The 15,077-nt window shown below is 46.5% G+C and overlaps 1 protein-coding gene across 3 annotated transcripts in view; it reads right to left on the bottom strand.

Moving 5' to 3' along the window:
- IFT80 (intraflagellar transport 80) overlaps window positions 1–15,077 on the bottom strand; it is a 543,739-nt gene that overhangs the window by 92,283 nt on the left and 436,379 nt on the right. For all 3 annotated transcript variants that reach the window (XM_069213254.1, XM_069213255.1, XM_069213256.1), the window contains exon 15: window positions 14,163–14,310. In XM_069213254.1, the coding sequence (XP_069069355.1) occupies window positions 14,163–14,310 (148 nt within the window). The remainder of the gene's footprint in view (window positions 1–14,162; window positions 14,311–15,077) is intronic.

The raw sequence follows: 15,077 nt of genomic DNA, 5'->3' as shown, positions 1-15,077 counted from the left end.
GACCTTATAGTGAAGCATCAGTAACTGACTTGATTCTTTTTGATTTTGGTTTTCTCTTATAATAATGGTGTGATACAATTTAAATAAATATCTAGTTAATAATAGGAAGTGCACTAGTTCTGTGTATTAGAAGATGGTGTACGATTCTCATTGAACAAATTTGTACTTTGTCTGTGTTTATGGTCTAAGAACAATATAAATGGAGTCTGTAAATATGGTGCCTTCGTCGTGAACAACAAAAAGTGAATTACAGCCCCAGATTGTCAGCCTCATCTGTACGGAGTGTGAGTCTTACTAATATGATATATACGTATGCAAAAACGAATAGAGAATTCTGGGTAGTTCCCAAGTTTAGGTGGAGCAGCTCTAGTCAGGAGCACCCTGCAACATCAGCGACACTCTAGATTTTCTCAACTCAAATGTCTGTTTATCTAGCAAAGTTTTTAAGCATAGGACCAGCACAGTGCTATCCACAGCGAGCTAGATAGGGACAAAGTCTTTTGCCATTTGTACAGCAAAGTCTTTAAGCATAGGATTGACACAGTGTCATCCTTGCCGAGCTGTAAAATGAGAAAAGCCATTTACCACTTCAGGCACAGTATTACAGCTCTGGACTGGTAAAATACCATCCAAGCCAACCTGGAATGAGTAAAAGTAACCCCTGACATGTGTTCCGCTCTCATTAGAGCTCTTCAGAGGGGTTTAGCTTTGTCCAGAAAAAAGGGAGCTCCCTATATAAGTTTAAATGGATTTGTTTAATTGATATGGAAAATGTCACTTACCCAGTGTACATCTGTTCATGGCATTAGTCGCTGCAGATTCACATGCTGTGCACATCCCGCCATCTGGTGTTGGGCTCGGAGTGTTACAAGTTGTTTTTCTTCGAAGAAGTCTTTTCGAGTCACGAGACCGGGGACTACTTCCATTTCGACTCCATTGCGCATGGGCGTCGACTCCATCTTAGATTGTTTTCCCCGCAGAGGGTGAGGTAGGAGTTGTGTATGCTAGTAATAGTGCCCATGCAATGGAGTGAATATGTATGTACATAATGAAGTTTAAAGTAATATATTTACAAATTTACAAATGTTCCAGATCAACTTCTAAACGGCTACAGGCTCCCGGGGAGGCGGGTGGGCGCATGTGAATCTGCAGCGACTAATGCCACGAACAGATGTACACTGGGTAAGTGACATTTTCCGTTCGATGGCATGTGTAGCTGCAGATACACATGCTGGGCATAGACTAGTAAGCAGTTATCTCCCCAAAAGCGGTGGTTCAGCCTGTAGGAGTTGAAGTTGTCTGAAACAATGTTCGTAGTACAGCTTGACCTACTGTGGCTTGTTGTGAAGTTAACACATCTACACAGTAGTGTTTGGTAAATGTATGAGGCGTAGACCATGTTGCTGCCTTACATATTTCGTTCATTGGAATATTTCCTAGAAAGGCCATGATAGCACCTTTCTTTCTGGTTCAGTGTGCCTTTGGTGTAATAGGCAGCTCTCTCTTTGCTTTAAGATAGCAGGTTTGAATACACTTAACTATCCATCTAGCAATGCCTTGTTTTGAAATTGGATTTCCTGTATGAGGCTTTTGAAGGGCAATAAATAGTTGTTTTGTTTTTCGAATTAGTTTTGTTCTGTCAATGTAGTACATTAGCGCTCTTTTGATGTCTAATGTATGTAGTGCTCTTTCAGCTACAGAATCTGGCTGTGGGAAGAATACTGGTAAGTCTACCGTTTGATTCAAGTGGAACGGTGATAACTTTTGGTAAAAATTTGGGATTTGTCCGTAGAACTACTTTATTTGTGTGTATTTGAATAAATGGTTCTTGTATGGTAAATGCTTGAATTTCACTCACCCTTCTTAGAGATGTGATGGCAATCAAAAATGCAACTTTCCACATTAAGTATTGCATTTCACAAGAGTGCATGGGCTCAAAAGGCGGACCCATGAGTCGTGTTAAGACAATGTTGAGGTTCCATGAAGGAACTGGTGGTGTTCTTGGTGGTATAATTCTCTTTAGGCCTTCCATAAATGCTTTTATGACTGGTATCCTAAATAATGAAGTTGAGTGCGTAATTTGCAGGTAAGCTGAAATTGCAGTAAGATGTATCTTTATGGAAGAGAAAGCTAGTTTTGTTTTTTGCAAATGTAGTAAGTATCCTACTATATCTTTTGCAGATGCGTGTAAGGATTGAATTTGATTATTATGGCAGTAATAAACAAATCTTTTCCACTTATTTGCATCGCAGTGTCTAGTGGTAGGCTTCCTAGCTTCTCTTATGACCTCCATACATTCTTGTGTGAGGTCTAAGTGTCCGAATTCTAGGATTTCAGGAGCCAAATTGCTAGATTCAGCGATGCTGGATTTGGATGTCTGATCTGTTGTTTGTGTTGTGTTAACAGATTTGGTCTGTTTGGTAGTTTGACATGAGGTACTACTGAAAGGTCTAGTAGTGCTGTGTACCAAGGTTGTCTTGCCCATGTTGGTGCTATTAGTATAAGTTTGAGTTTGTTTTGACTCAACTTGTTTACTAGATATGGAAGGTGTGGGAGAGGGGGAAAAGCGTACGCAAATATCCCTGACCAATTCATCCATAGCGCATTGCCCTGAGACTGATGTGGTGGGTACCTGGATGCGAAGTTTTGGCCTTTGGAGTTTTCCTTTGTTGCAAATAGATCTATTTGTGGTGTTCCCCAAATTTGGAAGTAAGTGTTCAGTATTTGGGGGTGAATCTCCCATTCGTGGATCTGTTGGTGATCCCGAGAGAGATTGTCTGCTAACTGATTCTGAATTCCTGGAATAAATTGAGCTATTAGGCGAATGTGGTTGTGAATCGCCCAATGCCATATTTTCTGTGTCGAGTGTGTCCCTCCCTGTTTGTTTAGGTAATACATTGTTGTCATGTTGTCTGTTTTGACAAGAATGTATTTGTGGGTTATTATGGGTTGAAACGCTTTCAGCGCTAGAAATACCGCTAACAGTTCTAAGTGATTTATGTGAAACTGTCTTTGCTGTATGTCCCATTGTCCTTGGATGCTGTGTTGATTGAGGTGTGCTCCCCACCCTGTCATGGAAGCATCTGTCGTTATCACGTATTGTGGCACTGGGTCTTGGAAAGGCCGCCCTTGGTTTAAATGTATACTGTTCCACCACTGAAGCGAGATGTATGTTTGGCAGTCTATCAACACCAGATCTAGAAGCTGACCCTGTGCTTGTGATCATTGTGATGCTAGGCACTGTTGTAAGGGCCGCATGTGCAACCTTGCATTTGGGACAATGGCTATGCATGAAGACATCATGCCTAGTAGTTTCATTACCATTTTGACTTGTATCCTTTGTTTTGGATACATGGCCTGTATTATATTGTGAAATGTTTGAACTCTTTGTGGACTTGGAGTGGCAATCCCTTTTGCTGTGTTGATTGTCGCTCCTAAGTATTGCTGTGTTTGACACGGCAGAAGGTGTGACTTCGCGTAGTTGATAGAGAAACCTAGTTTGTGTAGGATTTCTATGACATATTTTGTGTGTTGTGAACACCGTCTTAGCGTGTTTGTTTTGATTAACCAATAGTCTAGGTACGGGAACACAGGTATTTGCTGCCTTCTGATATGTGCAGCTACTACTGCCAGGCATTTTGTAAAAACTCTTGGTGCAGTTGTTATTCCGAATGGCAACACTCTGAATTGGTAATGTATCCCTTGGAATACAAACCTTAGGTACTTTCTGTGTGAAGGATGTATTGGTATATGGAAATACGCATCCTTTAGGTCTAGTGTTGTCATGTAGTCTTGGTGTTTGAGCAGTGGGATTACGTCTTGTAAAGTAACCATGTGAAAGTGGTCTGATTTGATGTAGGTATTTAATGTTCTGAGATCTAGTATAGGTCTCAGACTCTTGTCTATTTTGGGTATCAGAAAGTACAGTAAGTAAACTCCTGTGTTTAATTGTTGTTTTGGTACTAATTCTATTGCTTCTTTCTGTAGCAATGCCTGAACTTCTATTCCTAGAAGATCTATATGTTGTTTTGACATACTGTGTGTTTTCGGTGGGACGTTTGGAGGGAATTTGAGAAATTCTATGCAATAACCATGCTGGATAATTGCTAAGACCCAAGTGTCTGTTGTTATTTCCTCCCAATGTGTGTAAAACTTGGTTAGTCTCCCCCCCACAGGTGTTATGTGTTGGAGATTTGTGACCTTGAAGTCACTGTTTGTTCGGAGGAGTTTTGGGACTTTGGAACTTTCCTCTATTTCTTTGAAATTGTCCTCCTCTATATTGTCCCCGAAAACCTCCCCGCTGATACTGGCTCTGGTAAGTGAGCTTTGTTTGTGAGGTTGTGGCTTCTGTGGTCTGCCCTCGAAACCCCCCTCGAAATTGTGTCTTTCGAAATGTGCCTCTGCTCTGCTGGGAGTAGCGTGCGCCCATGGCTTTGGCCTTTTCAGTGTCTTTCTTAAGTTTTTCTATTGCAGTGTCCACCTCCGGCCCAAACAACTGCTCTCCGTTGAATGGCATATTCAGCACAGCTTGCTGTATCTCTGGTTTAAATCCTGATGTACGCAGCCATGCATGTCTCCTTATTGTTACTGCTGTGTTGACAGTTCTAGCAGCTGTGTCTGCAGCATCCATTGCTGACCGTATCTGATTATTAGAGATGCTCTGTCCCTCTTCTACCTCTTGCTGCGCTCTTTTTTGGAACTCTTTTGGTAAATGTTCAATAAAGTGTTGCATCTCATCCCAATGGGCCCTATCATATCTGGCTAACAAAGCTTGCGAATTTGCAATGTGCCACTGGTTTGCTGCCTGTGCCGCCACCCTTTTGCCTGCAGCATTGAATTTTCTACTTTCTTTATCTGGAGGTGGTGCATCTCCTGAAGTATGTGAGTTGGCTCTTTTGCGCGCTGCTCCCACTACAACAGAGTCTGGTGTTAGCTGTTGTGTGATGTACACTGGGTCTGTTGGTGGCGGTTTATATTTTTTGTCTACTCTTGGAGTAATGGCTCTCCCTTTGACAGGCTCCTCAAACACTTGTTTGGAGTGTTTGAGCATTCCGGGTAACATTGGAAGACTTTGATATTGACTGTGTGTAGACGACAGTGTATTAAAAAGAAAGTCGTCTTCAATGGGTTCTGAATGAAGGTTGACATTGTGAAATGCTGCAGCTCTCGATACCACTTGAGCGTAGCCTGTACTATCCTCTGGTGGCGATGGTCTTGCTGGATAGCATTCAGGGCTATTATCTGACACTGGTGCGTCATAAAGGTCCCATGCGTCAGGGTCATCTTGACTCATTCCCGTATGTGTTGGGGATTGCATCATTGGTGGAGTGGCTACAGGTGATGGTTGCGGAGAGTGATGTGGGGATGGTGGTGGTGTTACTTGTTTAGCCACCTTTGCGTGTGGCTGTTTGTCCTTGTCTTGGAAGGCAAGTTTACGTTTCATTTTGATTGGAGGAAGAGTGCTGATCTTCCCCGTATCTTTTTGAATAAAGAGCTGCCTTTGTGTGTGATCTGGCTCTATTGTCTCTAATTCTTGTTCAAATCTGTGTGTCTTCATTTGTGAGGACAGTCCTTGTTCCTCTGAATAGGAACTTATTTTCGTTTCCGAGGCCGGATGTTTCGGTACCGAAAACTTTTCGGCTGCTTTTTTCGGCTCGGACGAAACCTTCTTTACTTTCGGCGTCGTGCCCTCTCGGTGCGACCCATTTCGGTGCTGCTGTCTCGATGCAGAATCTTCTCGGAACCACTATCTCTGGCCCGAGATTGCTGTGTGCCGGTATCTCGACCGGGGTCGGATGACTTCGACACCAGCTCGCCCTTTTTCGGTGCCGATGGACGGTCACCTATTTTTCGGGTTAAGCCATGGCCTGTTGGTGGTGGCGTCCCCTGGGCTTTAGCGGTCTTCTCGTGAGTTCTTTGCTTCGACGTCTTACTCACGGTTTTCGGCGTTTCTTCGGGATCGATCTCCTCCGAGTCCGATTCCTGGGTGGAGAATGTTTCTTCCTCCTCCTCGAAACGCCCTTGTCCTGTCGGCGCCGACGCCATTTGCAATCTTCTTGCTCTTCGGTCCCTGAGTGTTTTCCTGGACCGAAACGCTCGACAGGCCTCACAAGTATCCTCCTTGTGTTCTGGTGACAAACACAAGTTACAGACCAGGTGTTGATCTGTATATGGATACTTGTTATGGCATTTTGGACAGAAGCGGAATGGGGTCCGTTCCATCAGCCTTGAAGAGACATGTGGCCGGGCCGACCAGGCCCCGACGGGCATCGAAAAAAAAACCCCGAAGGGCCACCAGAGCTCTTCTTAATTCGGTGTTGATCTGTTGTAACTAACCCGATACCGAACGCAAACAATACCGACGCTTTTTCCGAGATTCTAACTAACTTTCCGACCCGAAACTCGGAGCGAAAAGGAACACGTCCGAACCGGATGGCGGAAAAAAAACAATCTAAGATGGAGTCGACGCCCATGCGCAATGGAGTCGAAATGGGAGGAGTCCCTCGGTCTCATGACTCGAAAAGACTTCTTCGAAGAAAAACAACTTGTAACACTCCGAGCCCAACACCAGATGGCGGGATGTGCACAGCATGTGTATCTGCAGCTACACATGCCATCGAACATATATATATATGTAAGGAAATGCCTCCTTGTCACAATTACCCCCTGACTTTTTGCCTTTGCTGATGCCACGTTTTGACTGAAAGTGTGCTGGGACCCTGCTAACCAGGCCCCAGCACCAGTGTTCTTTCCCTAAGCTGTACATTTGCTTCCACAACTGGCACAGCCCTGGCACTCAGATAGGTCCCTTGTAACAGGTACCCCTGGTACCAAGGGCCCTGATGCCAGGGAAGCTCTCTAAGGGCTGCAGCATGTCGTATGCCACCCTGGGGAACCCTCACTCAGCACATGCACACTGCCTCACAGCTTGTGTGTGCTGGTGGGGAGAAAATGACTAAGTCGACATGGCACTCCCCTCATAGTGCCATGCCAACCTCACACTGCCTGTGGCATAGATAAGTCACCCCTGTAGCAGGCTTTACAGCCCTAAGGCCGGGTGCACTATACCACAGGTGAGGACATATGTGCATGAGCACTATGCCCCTAGTGTCTAAGCAAAACCTTAGACATTGTAAGTGTAGGGTAGCCATAAGAGTATATGGTCTGGGAGTTTGTCAAACACGAACTCCACAGTTCCATAATGACTACACTGAAATCTGGGAAGTTTGGTATCAAACTTCTCAGCATAATAAATGCACACTGATGCCAGTGTGCAATTTATTGTAAAATGCACCCATGGGGCATCTTAGAGATGCCCCCTGAATACCAATCTGACTTTTAGTGTTAGGCTGACCAGTTTCTGCCAGCCTGCCACAACCAGACGAGTTGCTGGCCACATGGAGAGAGTGCCTTTGTCACTCTGTGGCCAGGAACACAGCCTGCACTGGGTGGAGGTGCTTCACACCTCCCCCTGCAGGAACGGTAACACCAGGTGGTGAGCCTCAAAGGCTCACCCCCTTTGTTACAGCACCCCAGGGCATCCCAACTAGTGGAGATGCCCGCCCCTCCGGCCACTGCCCCCACTTTTGGCGGCAAGGCTGGAGGAGATAATTAGAAAAACAAGGAGGAGTCACCCACCAGTCAGGACAGCCCCTAAGGTGCTCTGAGCGGAGGTGACCCCTGCCTTTAGAAATCCTCCATCTTAGTTTTGGAGGATTCCCCCAATAGGATTAGGGATGTGTCCCCCTCCCCGCAGGGAGGAGGCACAAAAAGGGTGTAGCCACCCTCCAGGGCAGTAGCTATTGGCTACTGCCCTCCCAGACCTAAACACACCCCTAAATCTAGTATTTAGGGGTACTCAAGAACCCAGGAAATCAGATTCCTGCAACCTGAACTAAAAAAGACTGCTTACCTGGAAGCCCTGCAGAGACGACGGAGACAACAACTGCTTTGGCCCCAGCCCTACCGGCCTGTCTCCTGACTCGAAAACCTGCAACAGCGACGCATCCAACGGGGACCAGCGACCTCTGAAGCCTCAGAGGACTGCCCTGAACCTAAGGACCAAGAAACTCCCGTGAGCAGCAGCTCTGTTCAACAAACAGCAACAATATTGCAACTTTCAAAGACCTCACTCTTCCCGTCGGAAGCGTGAGACTTCATCCTCTGCACCCGACGCCCCCGGCTCGAGATCCAGGGAACCAGCACCACAGGGAGGACTCCCAGGTGACTGCGACTCCATGGGCGTCGTCGGGTTCGCCGTGATGACATCGCAGTCGTATATAGGCGCCACCCCGGTGCACTGACATCAGTTTCTTTTCAGGGCTTTCCACGCCAGTAGCACGGTGCCAAGAAGAACACAGCGAGAGGTGCGCCAAAACTGTCCTGTCCCTGGAAATCAGTTTGCACTGTGGGGAGGATGGGTGGGTCGGTAAGGAATTTGCAACTAGAATATGTCTTTACCAGATATATCCTTACCGAAGGTAAGTAACTTGTACAGCTGATAGACTTCTAGTTGCAGATTCCTTACCTTTGAATAGATACCTGAGTAATACCATCCGCGGTGGTGGGCTGTGAACAAAGATCACACCAAGTAGTCCTGCAGGACCAAACAGCCAAAGTAGTGGTCCCTTTGGACCTGACTGTCCAGGCAGTAGTGTTTCGTGAAATGCCCACGTCACTGCCTGACAGATGTCTAGGACTGGAATGCCTCATGCTATCGCTGTGGTAGTAGCAGTAGCTCTGGTGGAGTGAGCTCGCAAACCTTCAGGAGGGTGCTTCTTAGCCACAGTGTAGCACATTTTGATTCATAAGCGCACTCATCATGAAATGGTCCTCTTCTGCACCTCCTTCCCCTTCTTTGCACCCGCATATCCCACAAAGAGTTGATTGCCCACCTGGAAGTCTTTTGTAGGATCAAGGTAGAACGCCAACGCTCTTTTTGAGTCGAGATGGTGGAGTCTCTCCTCTTCATGAGAGGGATGTGGGGGTGCATAAAAGATAGGCAAGGTGATGGACTGCCCAACATGGAAAGGTGTCACTACTTTAGGTAGAAAAGAAGCCCTTGTGCGAAGTACCACTTTGTCTTGATGTATGGCCAGGAAAGGTGACTTATATGACAGAGCCTGGAGCTCACTTACTCTGCGGGCAGAGGTAATGGCACCTAAAAAGACAGTCCTGATAGTTAAGAGCCAAAAAGGGCAGTTGTGAAGCGGCTCAAATGGGGGACACATAAGGTATGTTAATACTAGGTTTAGATTCCATTAGAGCATGATGAATGGGATAGGAGGAAAGAGATGTGTGAGGCCTTTAAGAAACCTCCCAACTATAGGAGATTTAAATAGGGAAAGCTGATCTGGTAACCTCAGGAAAGTGGAGATAGCAGAGAGATATCCCTTAAGAGTGCCCAAGGTGGGCAAGGGAAAGAATAAAGAGGAGGACTTGAGAATGAGGAGCAGATAGAGATTAAACAGATTTGTCAATGCACCATGTCACAAATTTCTTCCAACGACAGGCGTATGCGATTTTGGTTGAGGGATGCCTGGCTGCCAAGATAACATTCCAGACTTCAGGTGGAAGGTCAAAAGACGCCAACTGTCTCCGCTCAATCTCCACGCAAGGAGGCAGAGGGTGGACAGGTTCAGATGGAGGACCCTCCCCTGCTGCTGCGACAGAAGATCCTCCCGAAGAGGCAGTCAGATCGGAAGAGCTATGGACATGCTCAGGATACCAGACTCTTCGTGCCCCGGTCCGGAACGACCAGTATAACTTAGGCCCGATCTTGCCTGATGTTCTTCAGAACTCTGGGCAGAAGTGGTATGGGTGGAAAGGCGTACAGAAGGCCTGAATTCCACTCTGCCGCCCTGGAAACTCCAATGTGCAAAACAGCTGACATTGCACGTTCTCTACGGAGGCGAACAAGTCTAACCAAGGTTTCCACAGTGAAGGAAAAGACCTTGCACCACCTCCGGATGGAGACGCCATTCGTGATCGACCACGCATCGTCGGCTGAGTTTGTCTGCTCTGGCATTCAAGGAGCCTGCCAGGTGTTGAACCACCAGGGAAATGCCCTGATGTCCCAGCCAAGTCCAGAGGCGAAGAGCCTCTTGACAAATAGTCCACAACACCACTCTGCCTTGTTTGTTGCAGTACCACATGGTGGGGGTGGTGTCTCTGAACACTTGCACTGCTTTCCCTTTGAGAGAGGGAAGTTATGGTTTCAATGCTAGTCGAATCGCTCGGAGCTCCAGATGATTGATATGGAGCCCGGTTTCCGCCGGAGACCAGAGGCCTCCGCCTCTCACATGTGGCCGCCCCATCCAAAGGAGTAACACATCCGTCAAGGACTGTAAGATCTGGTTGGGGAAAGGAGAGGGATCTGCCCTTGACCCAATCCTGATTCGTTAACCACCATTGCAGGTCTCTTGCAGATCCTTCTGAGATCTGGACCTTGTCCGAGAGATTCCCCTGATGCTGGGCCCACTGGAACTTCAGGTCCCACTGCAGAGCCCGCATATGCCATTTGGCCTTTTGAACAAGCAGCATGCAGGAGGCCGTGAGGCCTAGCAGCCTCAGAGTCATTCTCACCGAAATCCAGGACAGAGGCTGAAACATCGGTATCAAAACCCGAATATCCTGGACTCGCTTTTCGGGAGGATATGCCTGAAACGGCACTGTATCCAGAACAGCTCTGATGAAAGGTAGCATCTGAAAAGGAGTCAGGTGTGACTTCAGCACGTTGATAGTGAACCCCAGCGAATGCAAAAGGTTTGCCGTAGTCTGGAGGTGGGAGACGACTGTCTGGAGCGAGCCAATCGTCGATGTAAGGGAAGACTGGGATCCCTAACCTTCACCGATGAGCTGCCACCACTACCATCACTTTCGGGAACACCTGAGGGGCACTGGTAAGGCCAAAGTAAATTGAAAGTGCTCGTGACCTACCACAAATTGTAGGTAACGGCTGTGGGCTGACAAGACGGGAATGTGAAAGTACGCTACCATCCAGTCTCCGGGGTCCAGGGCAAATAGGACCTGAGCCAATGTCAACATTTTGAACTTCTTCATTTTGAGGAAGTGGTTGAGGGACCGAAGATTTAATATAGGATAAAGACCCTTGTCCTTTTTCAATACCAGAAAGGAGTTTTAATAGCAACCACCACCTACTTCTGGCAACGGAACTCTTGCTTATAGCTCCTTTGGCCAAAAGGACTTGGACTTCCTCGCGGAGAAGCGCCATATGATCCTCCGATATTCAATAGTATGAAGGTGGCATGGCTGGAGAAGGTGTCTTGAAGGGGAGTGAGTAGCACTTTCGGACAATCTGGAGGACCCACTTGTCCGAGGTAATGGATTGCCATTGGGGCAGGTGATGGCGAATCTTGCCGCCCACTGGTTGCTAGTGTATCCGCAGGCTAGGAAGGTTTGGAGGCTGATGCGGGTGTTGGGGTGGACTGGGCAACCTGCTGGCTCCCTGATCCCCGGGCGCAGGGGCTATACATCATGCGCGGGTCGATGGCCAGGGGAGAAAGGACACAGTTGGATGCCCCTTCTGTAGCCAAGAAAGGGGCGAAAGGCAGACTGCTGGGGTCTAGAAGCGGACGCAAAGCCAAGGGACCGGGCCGTGGCTCGGGAATCCTTAAAGCACTCGAGCACCGAATCTGCCTGGGCCCAGGAGAGCCCATAGAGAACAGAATCGGCATCGAGCGACGTCATACCGGCTCTGGGATCGATGTTGATTGTGGGCCCAACTGACATCGGGAGCGGCGAAGTCTGACCCAACGCCATGGAAGGTCGCTGTGGCAGGACCGGCGTCGGGACAGATCCGCGATTGGATCTGAAGGAGCCCTCCGGAGCCGTGGCCAAAGCCGATGACTTAGAACCTGAGGGGGCCCCCACCAACTCACCTGTGCCCGAGGGTGCCGAAGGTGGGTCAGTCTGCCCAAAAATGAGGCGCAGTGCCTCATAAAATTCTTTGAGCTGGAGAGAGGTGTCTCGGGCTCCCGGGAAGTCGGGGAAGCGCAGAGCCGACCCAGATGAAGGCTCCAAGGACGGAGGCCCAGAGCAACAACGCTCTTACCGCGCTGCATCAACCGAGCGACGGGGTGAAGTCGAAGAACGATTGTCCTTCTTTGACTTCTTTTTGTGACCTGAATGTCCCGCTGACTTTGAGGACAAAGAGCGGTGGTTACTCTGTGGCCGATCTCTAGACCTTCCACTTGCACGAGACTGTGAGAGCTGCAGAGTTGAGTGTCGGGCTGCCATGAGCTTTAAGGACCGCTCCCTCAAAGCTTTCGGGTTCATGGCCCGACACTCGGAGCATGACTTTGGGCAGTGATCGCGCTCCAGGCACCAAAGACACAGAAGGTGTGGATCCGTCACCAACATCGTTCAGTGACAGGAGTCGCAGGGCTTCAAACTGGTCTTGTGGGAGAACCCTCGATACATCCACCAACTCGTCAAAAGAATTCAACCAAAGTGTTGACGTAGTAAAAAGATTCCTGAGGTAGTGCTCTCCGGATCTGTGCGTAGGCTGGAGCGGAAAGAAAAGAACTGACATCAGCGTGCCGGGATGGCGCCTATATACGACTGCAACATCATCACAGCGAACACAACGCCTACGACGCCCGCGTAGTCGACCGACGCCACCTGACGGCGTGGAGAGGTACTGCTCGAAGAAAAATCTCCGGATCTAGTCTGACGCCTGGGGAAATTCAAAGGTAAGGAATCTGCATCTATAAGTCTCTATCAGATATATATATATATATACACACACACACACATATTATCAATCTTGTCGTTTCCACTGGATCACATAATTGACAGGTTTATCAGCAAGTAAGATGCAGTCTTATATCATAGGTTCTTAACTTGTAAATTGTGTTTGTGAAAGGTATTCTCATGTGATGCATGGCAATTTACAACTTATGGGATTTAATCATTTTTGAATCTGCTGTTGGTGTTTCAATAAGTGCACCTCGATTAACATCATGATTTGTCAATTTGTAGCAGTATGATATATAAAGAAGAACCCATATTTGGCATAGTCTAACAAGTGCTTACATATGTTCTTTAAATGTGCCCCCTCTGCTGCATATTCTTCTTATTCAGTGTTTCCCTGTAAATGATGCTGAGCTTAGTGTGAAGTGGATGCAGGGACGTAGACTTTAAATATAGATGATCATATACAGGCTTGTTGTCCATATGTTACAATCTTCAGTTTATGAATGTAGAGTAACACATGCATAGCAGGGTGAGGAGACATATGAGGAATTGGATGGGTACTGTGGATATGAGCAGGAAATTCTTCAAGTCTTCTACTTCATGTATTCCAGGCTAGAAATATTTATTTAATGTATATTAGTGAAATGAAATGTGAATTTATATAACGCTGGCTAATCACCCGTGAGGGTCTCAAGGCCATGGGAATGGGGAGATTAGGGGCCTGGTTACGACCTTGGCGGAGGGGATTACTCTGACCCACATGTGACGGATATCATGCCTGTTGTATTACAAGTTCCATTATGTCATATGGAACTTGTAACATGACGGACCAGATATCCGTCACATTTGGGATGGAGTAATCCCCTCCGCCAAGGTTGTAATCAGGCCCTAAGTGGTTTGCCCAGAATCACAGGACGTTGCGCCAAGGCACAAACACAGACCTCCAGCTTCCTAGGTGGTCGCTGTGCTACATCCTCCCCTCTCCATTTCATTATCTGCATGCACCCAATTCGAACCCAATACAACTAACTATCTCTGACATACTAGTTACGTTCCATTTTACTATATCATTTTTCACATAAATGCCATTAGTAATAACATCAAAGTATAGCGTCAAAATAAAAAAACTGCATAATGGGATAATGGAGATGTTTAACACCTTACTTACACAAACCATGAAGAATAATTTCACCAAATATAGGGACAAAGAAAGAATGCTGAACAATTTGAATAGGTTCTGTGTTTCCCTAGCGTTGCAGTATTTTCACTTGCATTCTTCTAGCATGCAAGTAAAGAAAGGTCAGCAAGGCTGGCGGAATAAGGAGGACTGTTGAAGTGTAAGCACTCTTGCTGTGTCTATAGCTTGCATCCAAGTCTGCATAGTGTTACCAAACTTGTAAGTTGAACATCAAACCACTACAATTACGAGAAATATTGTACAATACCTTGCGTCTTTTTCAAATATTGTTTTCGGCAAGAGGTCTTTGTCTACATAAACAACGTTGGGATAATACCAAGCAGTGAAATGATTATCCTGAAGACCACATAGTATGTTGGCTGTGTCATTCCAAGCCAAAGTGAGAACCATAGTACCTTAAAAGAGAAAAAAACACAGAGAATTATACCACTGTTCGGAAACACAAGTGATTATTTTATACCTTTCATAATAAAGACATTTTTAAATTGCCTTGCTTTTTTGACTCTGTACATCACAATCAAGAAAACCTTTGTTTCCTACTGGAATTCAATTTAGCTTCTTAGAATATATTTTCCTACTATCTCACAACTCAAAATCCTTCAGGACCATCTCATGTCAAAGATACTTGCCCAAAATCATTCTCTTGTTCATTATTATTGCTCTTTTGTATCTTAATAGTTGGCTGTTGGACACCCCCTGATTAATCAGCACAGGCACAGACAATGGTAGGTATGTATTTTTTATCATTTGGTTTAGCATAGAAAGTTATTAAGATTTTGTTAAGCACTATTTGCACTAGGACATCCAAGAAATACACACCGGGATTCAATTGTTAATAGTAAATTTTAAATGCTCTTTTATTCTGTTTAACTCAGCTTGAACTAACGGAGAACTCTCACTGTTTCGTTCCAGAAGCCTCACATGTTGTCTATGTAAAAACTACACCATAGCAATTCAGATTTTCTTCTTGCTGGTGTGGGGTGGAACTATATAAATCTGGTAACAATCAGTGTGACAGGGCTTTCAGGTCAGCAGTCCTTCTTGCTTCAGGTCTTCAGGAATCTGGTTTCCTGGGTTTAGGGTCGCCCCTAAATACTCAATTTAGGGGGGTGTTTAGGTTGGGGTGCAGTAGCCAATGGCTACTGTCCTTGAGGGTGGCTTC

The sequence above is a fragment of the Pleurodeles waltl genome, chromosome 11 (genome assembly GCF_031143425.1).
Source record: "Pleurodeles waltl isolate 20211129_DDA chromosome 11, aPleWal1.hap1.20221129, whole genome shotgun sequence".
Lineage (NCBI taxonomy): Eukaryota > Metazoa > Chordata > Amphibia > Caudata > Salamandridae > Pleurodeles > Pleurodeles waltl.
Note: the sequence above shows the minus strand (reverse complement) of the source record. Positions and strands in the feature narration are given on the sequence as shown.